Here is a 23,626-nt window from a genome sequence, read left to right as displayed (position 1 = left end):
GAGTTGGTAAATGCTTAGTGTTTATTTAGTGGGAAAAAAGTATTTTTACATTTTGATTGTAATTGGCAAAGTTTCACCATTTCAGAGCAGAAATAATGAGATGCATTTAAAAAAAGTTGATAACAGCATTTATTTAAAATCCAGATATTTTGTAAGATTATAAATGCCACTTTTTATCTGTTTAATGCATCTTTGCTGACCCCTAAGTTTTGAACGACAGATTTATCTAAAAATAAATCTTAATGTCAAAACCTTGCAGAGATTAACAGGCCATTACGAGTATACACAGATGATGTATTTATGAAGTCGTTGTTGTATTACATGCATTATAATGCACGTGCTCGGTAAAATAGGCCAGTGTAGTGTTGATATGTCAGCTTACTCTATAGCTTATGAAATATTTTAGTAAGCAGCTTTCAACTTTGGCCTTGGAGTCTTAAATGAGGCATGGTTTCATTTCGCTCTACAAACCTTTTCATTTAGACAAACCTGTTTTTCTTTTTTAGGAGTGGATGTGCCCCGCACTTGAACTCGGACAGGATTTTTTTTTTCCGATTGTGAAGCCCGTGGCACCTGTACCAACCGCAGGACCATCTGCTTGGCATTCAGCGTCCAATAACACATTTCTGGGATAAACTCCCTCACACATACACACACACACACACACACTCAGGCAGAGACTGGTGGGCCGACCGCTGGTGAAGAACGACAGAGGTCTGTCTGTTAGACACATTGTTTTAATTGCGATGTGAAGATGCCCCAGCTGAGCTGGGAGGAGCGGGACGGTTATCCGGGGAGGTCGGGATGGGAATTTTTAGGGGGGGATTCTGTCTGGAGGAATGCGCTGTAACCTGATCTGTAAATGAAGAGAATCAAAGAGTATTAAGAGCGTTTTGCTGGCCCTCGCTGCCCCTCGGCCGAGGCCACAGGTGTTTGGCAAATACTGTGTTTTGTGAAGGAAAAGCTGCAGGCTGTGTTTATGTCATCATTCCTGCCTTGCGACTCACTCTCTCCCCCGCAAACTGGGAAACCGGAGGAATTCAACCAAATGTACTTCTTGTTCCTTCAGACTCCCTTTTCTCACATTTTTACTTGACTTTTGGGACAGAATGTCCTTTCTTCAGAACAGCTCTCTCTCTCACCTCCAATATATATGTATTTTATATTATTGCTTTTTGAAATAAAGCTATTTTTTGTAAATTATTTATTTGTAAAAATTCAATATAAAAATATTTAAATTGTTTTTAAAATAAAAAAGAAATTAAAGCAGTATTTGTATATATATATAGAGAGAGAGAGAGAGAGAGAGTATACAATTAAGTTGTGAAATGTCCTAAAATGGAATGAAACTGAATGTACAAGAAATTGAGACTTTTGCTTAATTAGTTTATCTCCTTAGAAAAAAACCTCTCAGTAATCTCACATGGGTTTTGTTTCAGAAGAGATCTCAACTGTGTCTCTGATCTTCAAACACAGTTAAGATCTGCAATCCCAAGTAAGAGATCTCAATATAAACTCAAGCATGCGTCTCCAGACTCTTCTGAAGATCGTCTGCCGAACGCATCGATAGACCAAGCTCAGACTGAATGTCGTTCTCTGGTTTCTGTCCATCATGTGTTTCCAATCCTTTCCCATCTAATCACTAATATCCATGTATGATATCCAAACACTTCCCTCAGTAATTCCACTGACCCAGATAGACCCTGCCGGCCTGACTCTAACGAGGAAGAGATCCATTTGATCCTTGATTAAATCTGCGGCCGCGGATCAGCGCTGGCTGTCTGAGCTTTAACCCCTCAAACACAAGAGACCTTCAAGCTACACATCAACATCACATGTAGATCTGCTCCTGAACAAGTGCAGATAATAAAGGACATCTCAAATCTGCTTTGCCATGTCTCCAGACATCGAGAGTCGCGGGCTTAAAGGCTTAGTGTGCATCCTCATTGTGTCTGAATTAAGATGTTTTAGCATTGTGTGCTTCAGAAAGAGACTTATGCATTAATCTTCATCTCCTCAGGAGGAACTTGCTTTATTGGTTTTGCTTAAAGGGATAGTTCAAGCAAAACCAGTATTCATTCACCATCATGTCTTACAAAAAATAAATAAATAAATAATTAAAAAGGTATAGCTGTAAAGAAGCAGTTCTGAACTCATATCATGCTTTATTTGAGGAACAGACTCGAATTTAAAGAGACAGTTCACCGAGAAATGACATTTGCCAAAAATGTGCTCACCCTGCAGTTCATTCAAGATGAGGATGAATTTGTTTCTTCATCAGGTTTGGAGAAATGTAGCATTGCTGAAAGCATTGTAAGCTTAAGTACATCACAGAGCCATTGAAACCGATAAAGCTATGATCAATTAAGGCTTACGATGCTGTTTGGTTATGCAACCCAGACCACTTTTTCACTGCAGGAAGTGTTATTTTGAACTATGGATTTTAATTAAAAAAGTCTTCATGATGCATTTGTTTCTGCTTGAGACGTTAATAGATGGACTGGAGTGCTGTGGATTATTGTGATGTTTTTATCAGCTGTTTGGACTCTCATTCTGACGGCACCCATTCACTGCAGAGCATCCATTGATGAGACACTGATGCAATGCTACATTTCTCCAAATCTGATGAAGAAACAAACTCATCCTCATCTTGAATGAACTGCAGGGTGAGCACATTTTATGCAAATGTTTATTTTTGTGTGACCTATTCCTTCAAGTCATTATTTGGAGGATTTTGTCAAAATTCTACCAAAATACATGTCAGTAATGGATGAGATGGGAAAGCATTGCTATCCTCACTCTTCATGATTACATGCGTATAACGATTTGGATTTATCATGCAACAGATTTAAACACACTTGGTCTGGTTTGTGTTTGAGTGCACAGAGCTGACAGAAATCGATTGTTGCTCGTGCACCCCTGAGCTGATTTACATGCAGACCCCTCTGAGTTCTCGTAACTCCAGACTGAAGCCAGATCGGCTCTGTTTGCCCGTATTGATTATTGTGGTATTTTTGCATGATCGGGGAGGAATCTTTGTGAAGTTTCACCATCGGTTTCCACACGGCTCTTTGTTTCCACAGCTGCAGCCCGTTGCTTTGGATCACATCTGCTCTTCCCTGTGGCTCTGCTCATGCTTCATACTGTACTGTTCTTATGGTTATTAATGCTACAGGATAACCTGCTCTGATCCTGTAGTTCACATGCTTCTGAACAACTGGGGAAAAAGAGCAGTTCCATGCTTTAAGAACTAGAACATAATGAAATATTAGTATTTATTTATATTTTTATGTAATCATATATTTGATGTATATTTCTATTTTATAAGTTAAATTTGAGTTTTAAATCGAATGTCAGTGGAGAAGGATGTATTTGGCCCTATGATAATGAAACAATCAATTTCATACTTTTAAATAACATAAAAATTGTATTCCAGTAAAACCTCTACTATAATGTGATAAAATATATATATATAGAGAGAGAGAGATTTCTATATAATATTTATTTTATATATTTGTATCGTATTAATCAAAAATATATAGCTTTTTAAAATATGTCAACGGAGAATGATGCCTTTGACCTGAAAATAACCAATTTAGTGATCTGCCACTAAAATCCTTTCACACTGCAATATTATACATCGGCCCTGATTTCCATTATTAGCTTTTCAATCACTATTTTTGAGTCACACCTGGATGTGTTTTTCCCTTGCACTCCTTCTATAAAGTTTACCATTTATTATAAATAATTTATTATACTGTTAAACAGTTTGTCAAATTCAGGTCATATGATGTTCAGATCATGCTGCACAAAAATGACCAGATGATTTTGCTTTTCGATATTATCCATCAGAGATGCAACAAAGAAATCTAGCTGTGGATATGCACGGTCACTTTTCCATATTTTGTCAATTTAGAACTTAAAAGCTTCAATTTTAGCTACAGTGCAACTTCAGAATCTGCAAAACCACCAGGAGGCGCTGCATTCAAACAGGAAGTGATGCTGTTTGAGTCACAGATCAGTTTCCTGACCCACCTGAACAGCATCAGGAGTTTAAAAGAGTGACACAGTGACACATCAGACCTCTTTAAGAGACTTTTCTGCAGGGTTTCATAAGGCCCGTGTGCGTCTTCCACCAATGCAACCATATTAAACCCTTGTTATGAAAGCACAACGATGCATTTAACGCACACAGGCCGAGATGAAGAAATGAACTGATCTGTTGACCCAGATGAATCAATACTGTGTGAGCTACAGATTCTGATCTCCCATTTATCCTTTGTGTTTCAGTCAAACTGTGTCCATCATAAACTGCAGTTTTAGTTGATATGTATTTTTCTGCAATGTGACTTTGCACATTCATTGGGGGGAAACCCCTCCATTCGTCTCCACTCATACAAAACAATCTGTTGCAGCACTACAGGTGTTTGGGAAAATGCTGCAGTGTTTTGTGTTTGCATGAAGCGTTCGAGGAGGAAAGATCAGCCGAGGCCTCCTTGTTCCCTAACAGCTAAAATCATGTTAGAAGACCATTTTTACCTGCATATTACTAGTTATGTGCATATGCATGAGCGCTGAAGCTTAACATCAAGCCTAAGGGTCAAATTAATTAAATTACTTTTATCTTTTTATCTTTATATATATATATATATATATATATATATATATATATATATATATATATATATATATATATATATATATTTTTTTTTTTTTTTAATGAATTTTGTATTTTTTGATTTTAAAGGTCAAATATGATTAAAAACGTTTTTATCCCCCTGTTCAATAAGATTTTACTCTTTACACTTCTTTTTCTTTTTTCCCCGCTTTATTAAATGATTTATTTTCTATTTATATATATTTTATATGTAAACATCCTGAAAGGTCAAAAGTGTTATGTCTCTATTCATCTCTTTTTATTTTTTTCCCCCTTGATTTATTTATTTCTTTATTTCTTTTTCATTCAAACTTCACAAAAGGTGATTAAAACCGTTTTTCTCTCATATATATATATATATATATATATATATATATATATATATATATATCAGTAATTTTTTTATGATGAGTAAATTTTTTTTTCATTTCGAAAGATGATAACAGTAATTAAAAATCTTTTTTGTCTTTCCATTTTCTTTTCCCCTTAATTTATTTTCCCCCTCAATTTTATGTGAAGATCAAAAGTGTTTTAAAACGTTTTTTCTCCTTGCAGAAAAAAACTGAAGTGACCAAAAGCTGACTCTTCGCGTATTTCAGCTGTCACTTGTTCTCCACGTTGCGCGCACAAATATTGAACATTTACTAAAACTCTTGTATCTCGAAGCAAGCGTCTACTGTAAGCTCGAGGCAGTCAAAGTTGTGTTTTTCCTCGCGCGCCGTGTCTGCTCGGAGCGCTCGTGCAGTAGATGTCTGTAAGCGCGCACTGATCCGGAGGAACGCTACTTCACCGTTCTGTCTATAAAACACTCCAGGAGCCGAGAGAAGCGCATCACAGGCTGATCTGCGTGTTTATTTAATCCACATTCTCCCTCCGTTAGCGAACGCGTGTCTCGAGCGGGATTGTTGAAGCCAGAGGGACACTTGGAGAGACTTTGTTCGCGTTTGCGCCACTGGACACCTGCGCGTCCGCTTCACCTTCTGCCAAAATGTTGCACTGAACAACAGTATCTTTTTCACGCAGAGTGGATTTTTTGGGACTCGATCGTTCCGTGGGTCCGTGTGTGTGTGTGTGTGTGTGCGCGCGCGTGTGTTTGTGTGTGTGTTTCTGAAGATCAGACACGCTCCTCCTGATCGGGTGTTTTCTCATTGCGATCTGTTTCCATGTTTTTAGGTTTATGTGATATTTCTAAAAAATGCATCACCATCATCATCATCACCATCATCATCAGAGAATGGCCGCGTTAGGGACGGATAAAGAACTGAGCGATTTGCTGGATTTCAGCGCGGTAAGTCACTTCGCGTTTCTGCACGCCGGAGGTCAATGATCACACTTTGTTTCGTTTTGTCACATTTCATTGTGTTTCTGTGCGCGCAAATGATTCAGTAGAAGTCTTGTAAGATGACTTTTGCGCCGCGTAAATTGCATTTGAAATCTAAGAAAGTTGCAAAAGCTTGTGTGGATTTGATAGATGTGATGTTGCATTAGTAATTCTGTTGTCTTATAGATGCGAAACAGCGATTTGAAAATGTTCCCCACACCAATGGTAGTATATCCCACTTTATTCAGTCTTTTCTTGTGCTTTTTTCCCTTTTCTTTACTAGATACATATATATGTTGTGTTGAACCGTAAAAAAAAAAAAATGATTCTAATGGAATTTCTCGTCAATATAATTTTGGAGTCACTCCTAATGCAATTCTGTTGACGAATTCTAGATTGATCCCATTAGGATTTCTTCCAAATTCTGATAGGAATTCCATCAGAATGATTTTTGACAGGGAACGTAAGATTAGAGTAGATTCTAGGGGTTCATCTGGTTCAGTAAAAAAAAAAAAAAAGAGCTAAATGTGCATCCTGTGAGAAATGCTTTTGGGAAGTTTTCACTCAGGAAATGTGTTTTTATGAAGCCACAGATCCAAAAATATTCCAGCTGTCTGTGTGCAGCGACTCTATTCAGACAGACAGAGGCTGAAGTGACAGTCAGGCTAGCTTCTGCTCTCAGGACACTTGATTATATGCAATTTGGCTAGGTTTCGACATTGCAGTCGGATCATATTTGAGTTTAACGTAGGTTAATAACATGAAATTGCATGCATTTATGATCTTAAGCAATGCATTATGCTGTGATTAGCATGTTTGAAATGCTTTTAACCAGTGTGTGTTTTATGTTCTTTGATTCAAGGTGGGTTATGAAAGTTTTTAATGTTTTGTCATGATTGTTTTGTAGATGTTTTCCCCTCCTGTCAGCAGCGGGAAGAATGGACCGACGTCCCTGGGAAGCGGACATTTCTCTGGCTCAAGTATGTCGATGCAACCCAACCTTGTGTTTTTGCCAGGGGTCGTTTTGTGTAACGGCCCGCTGAGTAATTATAAGCTTGGTTTAAATATGCAATGCATGTGTGTGTGGAGAAAACTCGACCTGCAAACTTCAGGTGTGTGTGTGTGTGTGTGACATGCACAGTCTGTGAGAATTTTGCGTTGTGATGTGAGTTTGATTGTTGTGGCAGATGTTTGGTTTTGAGATGCCGCACGATGGCATTGGGCTTGTTTTCTGCACAAACACGCTCATGCATAATTTGTGCAATATGGACGCCGCACCTGCAGCCTTCCTTAGATTTGTATTGTTAAAGTGTGCGTTTTATAAAACGTGACTTTTTATTACACCCTGGTTTGCATTTGGGTTGCATGCAGGAGCTGATTTGAATTCCTCCTCTGATGAATGTTTCCTGCGGCAGCAGCAAATAAATAAATAATTGCAGACAAAAAAAAATGACCTTGACCCTGGAGGTGCGTTCAGGAAGTTTCCAACACCGTGCATGCTTTTTCCAGCATGCGTTTGTGTTCAAATGCATTGCAGTCGTGATCCGAATGCACAGATTGAGGGCAGAGATGGCGTTCACTAGTTTCAATGCCTGCTATTGTTTTCTTTAGACTTGAGTGTTGTTTAGGGTTCGATCATTTGCATGCCACCCTCCCTTCCTTTACCCCTCGGTTCCTGCACTTTCGCCTGAATTGTGTTGCAGTTTTGCGCTGTTGGAAAGTCGAGCAGGAGGGTGAAGGGGGGTCTGCTAACTACAGCTAGTCTGTTGCCATGCAACTTGGCTTGGAAATGCTGGGAAAAGTGTGAATCGTTGAGAAAAGAGAGGGGAAAGAGACCGCGTATTAAATAAATAACAGGAGCGTGTGGGCATGCTGCTAAATTTGCGTAGTCTTTATCCGTTTTGAGCCCGTATCTCGTGCCAGTCTCGGAGATTTCGGCTAACGAAGGATAGGCCCGGATGGTGCGGAGTACATTTGTTCTGCTAACATCCGTAGCTTATTAAGCCACATTGAAAAGTGGGGTTATTTTAATAACGCGCCTGTGCACGGGCCGAAAAAAGTGCTGGGCGCAAAGCCTGCTGCTATTTGCATCGCTCTGTTTTGGTTATGCTTGTCAGTCAAACGCCGGCGATTGCATTAAGTGCAGAGATGAAGAGAGAGAAGATTTCTCCTCCCACAATCCAGCACCTCTCAGAGTGGCTTTGTCTTTCTCTTAGCGAGCAGAACGACGGCAGAAAAAGGAGCCGAGGCGGCGAGGGGGAGAGATGCAGAGGAATATCAAACCCTTTAATTGTGCCTGAGATTAGGAATTAATGAGCGCTTTAGCTTGTAATAGCAATATTATTGCTATCTAATGCTAATAATGAGCCGGCTTATAATAGTCTGATTTTCAGGCCTCTGACTTGCTGGGGTTATTTCTGCTCATCTTTTTGGTTGTGTGAGATAAAGTTGCCTAAAAAGGTCCTTCTAGCAACTATAAAATCACTTTTTAACTACACTTTTCAGGTTAGAATGACAAAACTTACAATGCAGAAGCGGTCTATATGACTTGTGCACTCTATTTCAGGTCTCTTGCTTTGCATCTCATTAAAATCAGTGATCTCTGTATGCTTTTAAATGATCTCAGCAACATATGACTTCAGAAGATGGGTATGTGCTTAAATACACACACTTATTATATATATCTATATGAAATTATTAGTGCTGTCAAATGTTTAATTGCACCAAAGTTTTAGTTTACATAATGTGTGTGTGTGTAATATATTATGTAAATATAAATACTCATGCATGTAAATATTTAAGAAAAATGTTGTTTATAAAATTAATTAATATTCATATGCATATAAATAAATACAAAATATATACTGTATGTGCATGTATTAATATATAAATAATAAATATACACAACACAAACAAATTATGTTAACAAAAACGTTTATTTTGAATGCAATTAATCGCGATTAATCGTTTAACAGCACTAAAATGATTAATTGCTGTGTATGTATAACGCTATATATTTGTAATGCTCATATTCGTATCATGACACTTAATATAAATATTTAAGTAAATATGTTTATTTAAAATTTAAATAAATATAAATATTTGAATACATAAATATATAAATACATAAATATATTTTCGTTTATTTAAAATGTAAATTATTAAAAATATTTTAATGCATTTATTTACTATATTTATTTATTTACTTTTCTGAGGCATTGACAATCTTATTTTATTTTTATTAATTTTTTTTGGTGGTTCAGGATACAAGTCACTAAAGCAGTTTGTATGTTTTTTATTTTCTTCGTTTTCTTTGCTCGTAGGAAACTTAACATGCCTTGTGCTGAATTTGAACTGTCCATCAGTGTCTCTGTCAGATAAACGGTGAATGCATTTGAACAGTGTGCCAGTAATCAGTCTGAATCTTCACGCAATCATATCCTTTAAACTTTGAATGAACTTGAAAATATGAATCTCTTTAGTCATTTAGGCCACTTGAGTTCACCATTCCCTCCAAACGCTGTAGCATCTATGCTAAGAATGCTTGTGCTTTATTATTAGCCGTCTAGAGATGTCACACTGAGCTCGTGGAGAAAAGATGCCAGAATGGCAGCATTACGTCAGCGCTGTGGGGAAAATCTCACTTCACTTTCATTGTCTCAGTGATCTGTTTAGTTCACTGCAGCAGAATCGGCTGTCTTCTCTATTTGTGCAGCATGTGAATGTGCCGTTTGAGTCCCTGGATGACCTTACAGATGTCAATACAGAGAATAATGGATGCAGAATATGAACCATCTCTACTTTATATAAGAAAACAGTTCATCCTTGATCAAGAGGATCTTCAGTTCCTGTTGCTTTTGTTCAGCTGCTCTGATTTTCTGGCCTCTTATACCATCTGTCCCAAAATTACTGTTTTTTTTAACTTTTTTCTTGCTGAAAGTAAATGTAATCAGGGCTTAGGGCAAAAATGACACTGAAAATGCCCCCATAGTCAGAATGATATTTCATAATATACACTGCTGGTCAAATGTTTTGAAAGAAGTCTCTTCTGCTCAGCAGGGCTGCATTTATTTGATCAAAAATACAGTAAAATTGTGAAATATTTTTACAATTTAAAACAGCTGTTTTCTGTGTGAATCTCTGTTAAAATATAATTTATTTCTGTGTTGCACAGTTGTATTTTCAGCATCATTCCTCTAGTCTTCACTGTCACATGATCTTCAGAAAGGATGAAAATATGATGATTTACTGCTCAAGAAACATTTCTGATTATTATCAGTGTTGAAAACAGTTGTGCTGCACAATACTTTTGTGAAAACTGTGATATATTCAGAAGCTTGGGGTAAGTGAGATTGAAAATACAGAAATAAATCAATACTTTTATTCAGCAAGGATGCATTAAATTGTACAAATGTGACAGTTAAGACATTGATATGAATGCTAATAAATGCTGTTCTTTTGAACTTTTTATTCATTAAAGAATCCTGGAAAAAATGTATCACAGAAATATTTCTCGAGCAGCAAATCAGCATATTATTCTGATTTCTGAAGATCATGTGACACTGAAGGCTGGAGGAATGATGCTGAAAATACAGCGGAGCATCACAGAAATAAATTATATTTTTAACAGAAAATTATATTTTAAAATAAAATTCTTAAAAAAAATAATTTAAGTAGTATTATATTTCATGCATAGCTGTCAGATTCTCATGAAAAATATTTTCATGAAGGTAAAAAAATACCCCTAAAAATGAAGTGACCCTTAATAAAAAGTGAATTTCTAGCATGAGAGAGCGGCCCTTCATGGGCCTCAGAACGGCACAAAAGCTTCTGTTGTTTTTCACTTGTTTGCTTCTCGTCCCCCCCCAAAAACCAGTCGTGCTGTTCTGTGTGTCCTCCAAAGTTACGTCAGCAGAGTTTGTTTCCCACCGCGCTGCTGGCTGGATTCTCGCTCTGTTGACATTGTTGTGTCCTGTAGCCCACTTCCTTTGTGATTAAATGTCTGCGAGTGTGTGTTTGTGAATAGCTTTTTATCTCTGTGTGCTTTGATAAGGCCGGTCTGGGCTCTCACATGCTGTTTGTTTGACCTGGAAATGGGGCTCTTGGACCTATTTGTGCTCGAACTGTTTGGGACGGGTGCAGACGCAACATTCGCTGCATGTTGATTAGCGCTTATGTCACGAGTGTAAAGTCAACATCAAAAACGGCTCTGTTTACTCTCTTAATTGGTGTTGCTGCTGGTCTTAATGTCAGTGAATCATCATGGTATTATGAAGAACAAACCGCCTCTGAACCTGTCTGACGTCATCAATCATTGTTTTTCAGCTTCCTTCATTCTAGTCTTTTTTTCTTGATCCAGTCAACTGTAGGTTTGTTTTTACCACAGTTCGCAGGTTTAGTTTAAATGCCATTGAATAAATGATAAATGCAAAAAATCTGTACTTTGTACATATTACTGTTTAATATCATTAAAAGTAGATTTATTTATGATTTAACATTGTTAAACAAGGTGGATTTGCTATTTATTATTTTCACATCTTTAACATCCTTTATTGAGGTAAATTTACTATTCATTATTATTTTTATTATTATTTATGATTCTTAAATAAGGCAGATTTGCTATTCATTCATTTATTTTATTATTATTATTATTTGTTATTACTTAATACCCTATTATCTTCAAACAAGATATTTTACAATTTGTTATTTATTTTATTTATTATTTTACTAGTTTTTTTTTTGTTATCCGACTAGCAATACCCCCCCCCCCCCTGTTTTAAGCATAAATCTAGCATACATCTCTGAATACATAATTGTATTATCTTATACAAGTTTGCGGCTCAAATAAATTCATCTTGTTTTAAGAGTATTTTTTTATGTACTGTTTTAGGAAAATGACTTTTTGCTGTGATTTGTATTCATTTAAATCAATTAGTTTTTCCAATGTTGTTTGATATTTCAGTTTCTCAGAATAACCCTGATAACGTAAGTGATATAAGCAGAATTAAAGCAGATGAACATGGATGTTGACTTCGAAGGCCGAGTGAGCTTCGCTCGTGTTGTTTTGGACAGATGCTGATGTCTGTAAGGAAGTGCAGGCAGAGCTACTTCCTGTTTTTGTGCGCTGGTCTCCTGAGTGCAAAGGAGGCTGCTTTTCTCCTTCATTTACTGTTAGATCTGCTCACTGGGCTTTATCTAAGGGCTTTTCCATTTGAGTCTTGTTTAGTTCAGGTAGTCGGTCTAGTCTGATCTAATCTGGTGCATGATGGGTAATATAGTCTTCTTTCCATCTGTCTGGTTCGGTTAAGGCGGGCCGGCGATCCGCTTCACTCCGTTCACTTCCATTCAGATCCCTATATACTGAATGTTATTGTTTTATTTGTTTTGAACTGGACTGTGTCATTTCTGATCCCGTCCTGTCCGGAGTCGAAATGAATGACTTCAAATACAGATGACTAAAGATGATTCAGCACCCTCATGAAACAACAATAGGGCCAAAGTGCATTGTGGGTAATGACGACTGATGGGAAACACCCAATCACACGGTGCTGGTCTCACACTCTCGTTCACAATAACCTTTGTAAAATCGCCCTGCCCTTTTCAAACAGGTTCCTAAGCTTTCCAAACGCATCGAGAGTCGAGAAAAATCCCTAATTAGATCTCTCTAATGTCTTTAATGTTTCTCCTACACTGCACTGAAAACAAATGGAGACCTCTAATGCAAAATCTCAGAGGATTGTCCTCATTGCACTCCTAAAAACACTCCTAGTGTTCCTGTAGCTCAAGTGGTAGAGCATTGCGTATCAAGCGCAAGGTTGTGGGTTCGATTCCCCGGGAACACATGATTGATAGCCGCTTTGGATAAAAGCGTCTGCTAAATGCATACATTTAATTTAATTTAAATTTTAAATGAAGGTTCTTTATTGGCTTCAATGGTTCCATAAAGAGCCTTGTCCATCAATGGAAGCTTTCAAATGCAGGAAAACTTCTTTATACTGGAAAAAGGTGTTTAAGGTTTTTAAAAATGTTCTTCAAAATGGATCATTTAAGAACTGTTCGCTGAAAGGTTTTTTGGGTAACCAAAAATGGTTACAAAATGCACTGTTCTTCAATGGCATCACTGCAGAAACACCTTTTAATCTGTTTAATCGCAACATTTTGATCATGGAGTTAATAGTGTTCACCGTCTGTTTGATTAGGTGTAACTTGTAACTAACTGCATGATTCTTACTATATATTTCTGCCAATAATAACCTACTCCTAAATGTAATGTAGAAACGTAATATTTTCTGTAAAGCTGCTTTGCAACGATTTGTAGAGTGAAAAGTGCTATAGAAATAAACTTGCACTGAATTGAATTTTTAAGAGATTGTGTCGCCTGTAGAGTTTCAGAAGAGATCTCAACATTGTCTCAATATGAGCTCAAACATTTCTCATCAAATGATTTGATCTTTTTATAAGTCACTCACTAATTTGTGTCTGTTTTCCTACTTTGAGAGAAACATCTGAGACTTATGCTTCATGTGTTTCTCAATTAGATCTCATACGTATGTTAGAAAAGAGCAATACAATTTTATTAAATTAACTATTTCCAATAATGAAGCGCCATAAGTTTCAGTACAGGTTTTTGTAGTAGAAATATCTGAGACAAAGTTAAATACTTAATGTGATTCTCAATTTTGTTTCACTGAACGCTCGTAAGCTTTGAAAGAGCAACTTATGAGCATTAACATTTTATTTAATTATTATCTCTTTCCCTTAATGAAGATTCATGATTGTCAGCGCAGGTTTTTAAGAGAAACATCTGAGACAAAGTGAAATGTGATTCTCAGTTATGTCTCATTTAAGTCTCTTAAGTTATAACAGCAATATCTCAGAAATACAGTTTTATTCAGTTAATTATTTCCCTTAATGAAGCGTCATAGTTTTTAATTTAGTAAAAAGTGGAACACTAATGTTGTTCTAAATTATGTCTCATTTTTCTTCTTGTAAGTTATAAACGAGCAATTTTGAAGCAATTACACAATCAATTATGTCTAATTTAAGTTATTTCAAAGAGCAACTTCTGAGCAATGCAGTTTTATTAAATTAACTTTTTACTTGAATGAATCTTCGTGATTCTCAATTATGTCTCATTTAAGTCCCATAAAAGAGTAACTTCTATGCAATAAAATTTGATTGGGTTAACTCTTTGCTTTAATGAAGCTTCATGATTTTCAGTTCAGGTTTATAGGAGAAACATGTGAGACAAAGTATTTAGTGTGATTCTCAGTGACGTCTCATTTAACGCTCATGAGTCTTTATTTCTCAGAAGTGCTGAAGGATTAACCAGTAACATGTCCCGTGTGTTAACGAGTGCTCTTGTTCTTAACGAATCGCGGTGATTTGTGCGAGGGGTGGGAACAGCACACCTTGTTTTGTCGTCGCACCTGCTCATAGAAGTGAAGGTGAAGAGACTCAAAAAAGTGTAATTAGCCGTCTGAAAATAAAGGCAGAGGAACAGCAGCACTGTGTGTAATTAACACGGCAGGTGAGGAGCACACTGAAACAGAGAACTTTTAATTAAAACGGCAGACTTGTTTGGATATTGTCAAGTGTGCTGCTGGAAGATGTGCCACTGTAATGGCTGCCATAATTGAGCAGTGACAGAGGCTAATGCTGTGTGTGTGTGTGTGTGTGTGTGTGTGTTTGATGTCATCTGTGTCAGAGGTATGAGTGTGTGTGTGTTACTGGTTTCATTAATGTTGTGTTTGTATATAGAGTTCAAAATGAAGGCTCATTAAGTTGCTACTTTTATCATCAACGTGCTTTACTCCAGTGCTGTGGATCTGTTTTGTTCTGTTTTATTATTTTTGTATATCCAAAACCTTACATATATTATAATAATTAGGTTAACAATAAAAATAAGGCTAAAAGAGAAGTATAAATGAAAACTATATATATATATAAGATTTTTTTCCATTTATATTATTAGATTATTAATATTATTATTGTATGTGTACATTAATAAAATAATATATTATTGTTCAAACTAGATTTTATCATATTTTCACATATTATTTTTATTAATATTATTATTTTATATTATTTTGTATTATTATATTATATTGTTTTTAGTTTAATTTGTATTACTTTACTGTTATTTTAAATTCTGGGTGCTTAAAAAAAAAAGGAAAAAAAAAATAGAATGCAACTAATTAAAAATATACCTAAACATTGTTATGTCAATGATGCTAAAAGAGCTCAGTGAGGTTGTGCTGTATTGTGAAGGGCTTGCTGTTATTGCTCTGTGTATTTGAGCATGGATTGACCAATCATCTGTTTTAAAAGGGTTTCTCTTAATTGCTCTGTAACTAGTTAAGTTGAAACTTTTTTATTAGGCAGAAGAAGCTTGATTTAGCAGTGAAATTCCTGCAGTTGTTCACATGTTGTCGTGCATGACTGAAATTTCAGGAAGTGTCAGGTTGAAGTGAAGTGTTCGGATTATCTGTGTGTGTGTGTATGTTTGTGTGTGTGTGTGTGTGTGTAAATTGAGAGGAAATCTCATCTTGGTTTTCCTAAAAGGCAGTTGAACATCTGGCAGTGTGTATATGTGTGTGTGTGTGTGTGTGTGTGTGTGTGTGTGTGTGACGCCATTGACATTCCATTCCATCAGTGCTTTGCTTATGGCTGCCGTTTGCATGCATGCATGCTTGTATGTATGTGTGTGTGAAGCCATTTGCAATCTTAGATAGCCCTTGTGTGTGTTTTATGTGTTTGTTTATGTGTGTTTGACGTGTGTGTGTGTGTGTGTGTGCTTTTCTCACTCTCGTGGTGTGGGCAGTACGTGCTACTGTTTTTCTAAGTGCTAATTTTTGCTGCAGTTGCTGGTTTAACGTCCGTCTCGTTACAGCTTGAACCAATTACAGTCCTAATTATTCAATAAATATGTATTTAAGAAGCTGTTTACTTTGCGTGTGAGCCGTGGCACGTACAGCAGGAATCAAGCCCGCTGGGGTTAAGCGCTTTAAACATCTGACAGAAACCGCAGATATGAGACCGACTGCAGAGAGACGTTCAGAAACGCAAAGGTTACGAACAAATGATGGTGTTCTGAATTTGTTTTTCATTGTAGTTCTTGTACAAAAACATGTCAAGGTCATATTTCATACCAATTTATTTAAAAAAAGGAAAAAATATATGAAGTATATTATGAAGTCAATATAATAATATTAATCAAATATAAAATATATTTTGTGTGAAAAAAATGTCTTTACGTTGTGTTAAATACAGCGTTGCTATCATGCACTTTATTCACTTAATCGCACTTCATGCACCAAAAATTGCACTTAAATGCACTTTATGTACAAACGTACTCTATACACAAGACTATGCACTTAAATTAGATGCACTTTATGTAAAAAAATATGCACTTCTAATACATATATATATATATATATATATATATATATATATATATAAAACAGTAAAGAGAAGCACAGCTGTAAATAACGCAAGTTACAAAAAAGCTAAATGTCTGGAAGCATAATAGTTATAAGAATATGAGGGGGTAAATGTGTTTAATTGTCATGCTTCATTTTCTCTAAGCAAAATACAATTTAATATTAATGCCTTTTGATTTGGGACTGAAATTTGGCCTGCTCTTGACATATATATATATATATATATATATTTTTTAATTTTTTTTCACTCTTGCGTTCTTGTTTAAAGAAACAGAGGGTGAAACAGACAGGAATGTAACCAGACACTGCGAGGAGTTTTCCCACAGAAGTGCCCTCTCATGAAAGGCTTTTGTCTGGCCACTGTGTTCAAACATACTCGTTTCTCTCTCTCTCTCTCTCTCTCTTTTTCTCTCTCTCGCTCTCTCACTCACTCGATCGTTCTTTTTTCTCTCTGAAAGTTTTGCAGGTGTTCAGGGCGCAGCAATGAAACGAGGTCTGTTATTTAGTGCGTGCGGCTGGCTGGTGGGCGGGGCTTCCTGGCCTCTTTCTCCTCCATCAGGGTCATTGGCTGAGGAGGAGCAGAGAGGAGGGGCTGATGGGTAATGTGAAAAGCAGAAAGACAGAGATCTGCTCAGTGTAAACACAGAGTGTTCTTTTATAGACACTGACAGACCAGACACACACACACACAGGTTTTCGGATGACAGTGTAGTTTTGTGATTCGCGATAGTAGAGTAAATGCTAATATGCACCAATTAAACACACTGTTATACGAATATTAATAAACATTTGAACAAATTAGTGTAAATTTAAGTATTTCTGAATCAAGTAAATGCTGATAAAGTAATAAAAAGCAAAGTTTTTTTGTAAATGCTGTTTAATTAATGTTAAATTTAACATCGTAGGAGCTGTATTTACAGGGAAACACCTGGAAATGCACAATTCTGATATTCTGACACTGTTTACGTTCATTCTCAAAAACAGGCGTTTTGACCAACAAGTGCATTTGACCGTTCATGCGTGCCACATTTCCTACGAGGCGCGAATGTTATTTACAGAGTGTGAACACAAAAGTGCATGTGAGCATCTGTCAGTCAGAAAGTACAGCAGAAGATCGTTGCATTATATACATTGTAACATTATTTTCAGTTGACATTTTTTTACTGTTATATTGGACATAATCTTATGGATATATTGGACATTGACCTTACATTGTAACATGTAACATGTACAGTTATATTGTAAAATGTAACATTATTTTGATACATTGTTACATTGGACATTGACTTTATATCGTAACGTTAAATCATAGCATTAATTTGACAATATTGTAACAATATCTTCACAGTTCTATTGGACGTTGAGTATAATGAATGTTAATTTTATAAAGTAGTAACTCTTTACAGTTATATTGAGCATTAACACTATATTATAGTAGTATATGACAATTATTTCAGACACTGACTTTATTTTGTAACACTTATTTTGACACTTATATTAGATATTGATGTTATACTGATACAATATTTTGATTGTTGTATCGGACGTTGATTGTAACATTAACTTGATAGATATATTGGCTGTTGAAGTTAACTTGTAACATCATTTTAAAAGTTATTTCGGACACTCATAATGGATGTTGGCGTTACATTGTAACATTTCGAAAATTAAATTGTTGCTTTATATTGTAACATTATTTTGACAGATTTATTGGACATCGTTGTTATATTGTAACATCATTTTGACAGGTAATTGGACGTTGACGTTAAATTGTAACATTAATTCACAATTACATTCGGTTGACGTTATATTATAGTTTTAGTTTTTCACTTAAATTGGACGCTGATGTTATATTGTAACAGTAATTGACCGTTATAATGAACATATTGTAACATCATTTTAACTGTTACATTAGATAGTATATTGTAACGTTAAGTTAAGTGCATTTAAAATTCCAACCCGGAATTTCACAGCAGTATCTGGAAGCAAATTTTCTGTGTTATTATAAAACCAATACGAATACATTTCTAGGGTTTGATATGGGATCACATGCATGCATCTCCATCCTCACATCCATTTCCTCCGTCTCCATCCCCGCATCGGCTGTTCCAGGATTTCACGGAATTCCCTGTCTGGGTCCCGCTCGGTTTCCACGGTAACAGGTGCGGAGTTCACCCTGGCGTCTGGACGCAGGAAGGTGTGTGTGGACTTAATTACGCCGAGAATTCCAGCACGCACACACATCTCACATGTTCTGGAACAACTGTTTCCACACTGCAGAGTGAGACGAGCTGTTCAGAACTGTTCTGCGCTAGAGTTTGAACCTGACACAAAGCCAAAGAGCAGGAAGAGCCCTGCATGCGGTTTGAGCGCTTTAACGAGTGTGTTCTTGTAAAGCTTCCCTGAAAATTGCTCTCAGCAGAGAGACAGGGAGAAAGAGAGAGAGAGAGAACAGCTCTTGATGGGAAACATCGAAGCCTCCTTAGCGCATTTGAAACCGAAGTGTGAATGAAACATATCGGCTCTTTAAGAAAATATTTCAAGCTTCATTTGCAGAGGGTTTTTCAAATGGCACAAATTGTTTTCACCATGCTAAACTCCTGCAAATGAGTAGACTGGAAATGTTTACCTGTTTACAGACACAAGCGCTTTCACACATGCGGCGTGTTTTGATATGTTCTCTAAAGAAGAGAGAGAGTGGCGAAGGGAGAAAGCGATGGAGATGTGTGATGGCTATTGCTGCTCGTCACTGTGTATTACATGGCCTTGGGTTTTAAAGGCAATGCTGTGGCAGATGCCAAACCGACGAACACAATGCACACGCAACGCAATGAAAACATGACCTTCTCTCTCTTGTTGCGTCATTCGGTCTTTCTTTCTTTCTTTCTGTTCAGTTGTCATTTCATCATTGGGAATTATAATTGCTTAAGTTTTTCAAGGAATATTTTGCTCGAAATTAACATTTTCACACTCACACTCACTCTAAGACTTACATAGAAACAATCACTTTGTTTTTTTTTGCCACATTCAAACTCCAAAAAGAACAATAGATAAATAAAAATAAAAATAAATAATTTGACACTAATTTTGGATGTTGATGTTATGTTGCAACATTATTTTTGACAGTTTATTGGATGTTGATATTGTATTGTAATAAAAATTGATAGTTACATTTGACATTGACTTTATATTATGGCATTTTTTTATGTTAAATTGGAAGCTGATGTTATATTGCAACATTAATTGACGTTAATGCAACATTGACGTTTTATCATAACATTATTTTGACTTATGTTGGACGTTATATTGTAACATTAATTGACAGTTACATTTGCCATTGACTTTATATTATGGCATTTTTTTATGCTAATTTGGATGCTGATGTTACGTTGTAACATTAATTGATGTTAATGTAACATTAATTTGACCATTACATTGGCTGTTGACATTATATTGTGACAATATTTTGACAGTAAAATTCGTAATTGATATTATATTGTACTGTAACATTATTTTCACAGTTATATTACACACTGATGTTACAATGTAACATTTTCATAAATTTCAATTGGCGACTTTTCATCTGTGAACGTTCACTTGTTTTTTCCCCCAATCATTGTTAAACTCCAAAACTGACTTTTACATTAATTCATTATTTTAATTTATGTTTTAATTTGCTGAGAAGCAAGCTCTTTGTTGCTGTCAGAGCAGCGTGAACATTCGTCTAAACGGTTGCGTGGATCTGGATGACAGGAGAACGATTCCTGTAAAGAGATCTGCTGGTTTGCTGTGGCGCTCAAGTCTTTGATGTATCTTTTTCTCTGTTTCTCTCTTTTCATCTCTTTCTTTACCTTCCTCAAATCAGTTTTGTTATGGCTGTGAAGGTTCTCTGAGTGCGAGCGCTTCAATAGGCTCTTGGTTTTTGTGTGTCTTGTGAACTCAAGTACAGACATGTATAGTCAAACATCTACAGCTCTTTCATGGATAATCAAAGGTCTGGACATAAAGAGTTTTGTCATTACCTGGGAAACAGCCCAGATTAATATATATAAAAAAACAAAACAAAAAAATAAACAGAAAATCATCCTGCCTGGATAAAATTATTTATTTATTTATTTTATAAATATGCATCAATTCTGTATAAAAGCAAACAAAGTAAATGTCTAAATACTTTACAAAATTTTATTCTTATTTCTTCCACAATTTCTTTTTTTTGTTATTTTATTAACATTTTTATTTAATTTTTTTTATTAAAATGTAATAATTAATGTATACATTAAAATTTATTTAAATAAGTATAATAATATTTATAGTTTCCAAATAAGTAAATAAATGAATATACATTTAAAGACCTTCATATATATATATATATATATATATATATATATATATATATATATATATATAGAAATGTATATAAGTATTCATGTTAACAGGCCAAACATGTTGTGTTTTTAACATAGTTCTGGTAGTATTTTTCCCACTCATTTCCTCCAATGGGATTTCAGACATTCTTCAGTAAAAAGTCACATTTCTGAGCTGAATCACAATATAACTCAGGAAACTCAGTTAAGCTCTATATAGTGGGCGGAGCTCTTTTCCCAAAAGACGTTTCCATGGTTACAGCGTCTTCTCTGATTGGTGGAGCTCTCATCAGGATTATGGGTAGTGTAGTTCTTCAACATTAACTTCAGAGAAAGAAAGATGCATATATTATTATTCCAAAAAACATGAGTTTTACTTTCTATTGCTTTTTAAATGCACTGAATTGCTTTATATGCACAGTATGAATTCTGATGTGTTCTTTTTTTAATTTATTTTGAGATTGACATTTTTCATCTGTAAGCTTCACCAATTTGGCATCACGAGACGTCATTGAGTCAGAAGTTTGGGAGAAATTAGGAAGGTTTCACGGCCAAAGCCTCTCCATTTTCATATGATCCTAGTTTATTTTCTCATTCCTCCGCTAGATTTTCCCCACATATAAAAGCGTTAAGCAAAAGTGAGTCGCCCACACATGTCACACACACACACACAAAACACATATGGACACACGCACACTCGATATTGTTATTTGTCACTTGCATCTTGTTTCTGGGCTATTAAAAGCCCGGCGCTCTCACACACGTGGTCAGACTCTTTCTCTCCATATGTGTGTGTGTGGGATGGGTCGGCCGGGTGTGACAGAGGTGTGTTGGGGTGTTGTAACGCCTGGCGTCGCTCTGCTGTTTAGATAATGGTGATATGGGCACTCTTGGCTGCGTCGGGAAGGACATTAATGTTTTAGCATATGTCTGCTTCTGAAGTGTGAACAGAACTCATGTTACGGATCGACTCGATGCTCCTCTGAGCTGAACGCGTCTCTGAAAAACCAGTTCTCTCCTCGCAGGCGGACGACAGAGATGCTCGAAAATAGCCTGTACCTGAGTCTGCCGATCCGGTCCAGTCTGGTCTGGTCTGGTTTCACGGGGATGGTTGTTGCTCTGCTCTGTTTTCTTTGGCATTGTGTGGTTTTGCTGATGGTTTTTGAGGACCACAACCTGTCCGTGTTGACTTCTGAGTAATTCTATGAAGTGGCAGGTCAAAAAACTGTTGAGTTTGAGACCTAAACTACATGAAATCTCATGTTAGATTAACTAAAATCATTGAAATGGTTTCCTGAGTAGTCAGGCATGGTTGTCTGAACAGATGATGGCAAACTGAACAATAATGCTGAAATGTTAAGGGGTTTGTGAGTTTATAGGACTGTTGTGACTTTCTTGTTAACTTTTGTCCTTTGTTGGTTGTGTTTGATTGTTAAAAGATCATCTTTTTACATTTGTTGATTGTGATCGTTCTTGGGGTTTGTAATTTCTGAAAAAAAAAAAAAAAACCCAGACCTGATCAGTGGAGGAAAAAAAATCATATTTTTATAGATTTTATTTTTAATTTTATTTATTGAAATATGCATACATTTAGTACACTCAAAGGTATATATATATATATTCCTAAAAAACAGCCCTGATCGATGGAGAAAAAAGATTATCTTATTTTTATTTAATTTCGTATTTTGCATTTTTTTTTCCTAGTTTACATGTGCAGAAATTCACTCACTGGCCACTTTATGAGGTGCACCTGTTCAATTGCTTGGTAACACAAATCGCTAATCAGCCAATCACATGCCAGAAACTCAATGCATTTAGGCATCTAGATGTGGTGAAGACGACATGCTGAAGTTCAGACCGAGCATCAGAATGAGGAAGAAAGGGGATTTAAGAGACTTTGAACGTGGCATGGTTGCTGGTGCCAGTCGACTGGTCTGAGTATTTCCTACTTCCAGCAGGATAATGCACCATGTCACAAAGCTCAGATCATCTCAGACTGGTTTCTTGAACATGACAATGAGTTCACTGTACTAAAATGGCCCCCACAGTCACCAGATCTCAACCCAATCGAGCATCTTTGGGATGTGTTGGATTCGCATCATGGATGTGCAGCTGACAAATCTGCAGAAACTGTGATGCTATCATGTCAATATGGACCAAAATCTGTGAGGAATGTTTCCAACACCTTGTTGAATCTATCTCATGAAGAATTAATGCATTTCTGAAGGCAAAAGCGGGTCCAGTCTGGTACTAGCAAGATGTACCTAATAAACTGGCCAGTGAGTGTGCATACAACTATTTGAAAAACTGGAATCTGAGGGTGCAAAAAAATCTAAATATTGAGAAAATCGCCTTTTAGAGCTTTCTTACTTTTGATACGAAACAAAGTCTCAGCTTTTCAGCAATATCATCTTTTCCTCTTTATTAATAGTTATTCCATCAAACAATGACATTTAATGTAATTGTTCAATCAGTGTTTCAAGTGTGGAAAGATGTAAAATAAACAGAGCTTATAAACAATAATGTCACTGATATCACATTTACCTTGACTACAAACTCACAGTCAACTAGCAGAGGAGCATTATGATAAATATATGCAAATATATGCACTGTAACGCTATAAATACATGTAATATTCATTGCATTTGACTTCATTTTATGTAAATAAATAAGTATATATATATATATATATATATATAAACAGCAATATTATGCAATTTAAATGTTTGTGTTCTAGCATTTTCTGATCTGTTTTAATGATAGACACCATTTAAATGTTTTTATTTCAAAAACAAATTGTAATTATAATTATGTTTTTTATATGTAAATACACACACATATT

At 36.0% G+C, this 23,626-nt stretch overlaps 1 protein-coding gene across 1 annotated transcript in view; it reads left to right on the top strand.

Moving 5' to 3' along the window:
- The first annotated feature begins 5,276 nt into the window (after window positions 1-5,276).
- tcf4 (transcription factor 4) overlaps window positions 5,277-23,626 on the top strand; it is a 148,061-nt gene continuing 129,711 nt past the window's right edge. The window contains exons 1-3 of the mRNA XM_059525733.1: window positions 5,277-5,945; window positions 6,165-6,203; window positions 6,886-6,958. Of these exons, the coding sequence (XP_059381716.1) occupies window positions 5,853-5,945; window positions 6,165-6,203; window positions 6,886-6,958 (205 nt within the window). The 5' untranslated portion in view covers window positions 5,277-5,852. The remainder of the gene's footprint in view (window positions 5,946-6,164; window positions 6,204-6,885; window positions 6,959-23,626) is intronic.

This window comes from Carassius carassius, chromosome 36 (assembly GCF_963082965.1).
Source record: "Carassius carassius chromosome 36, fCarCar2.1, whole genome shotgun sequence".
Lineage (NCBI taxonomy): Eukaryota > Metazoa > Chordata > Actinopteri > Cypriniformes > Cyprinidae > Carassius > Carassius carassius.
This window is presented reverse-complemented; position numbering and strand designations above follow the sequence as displayed.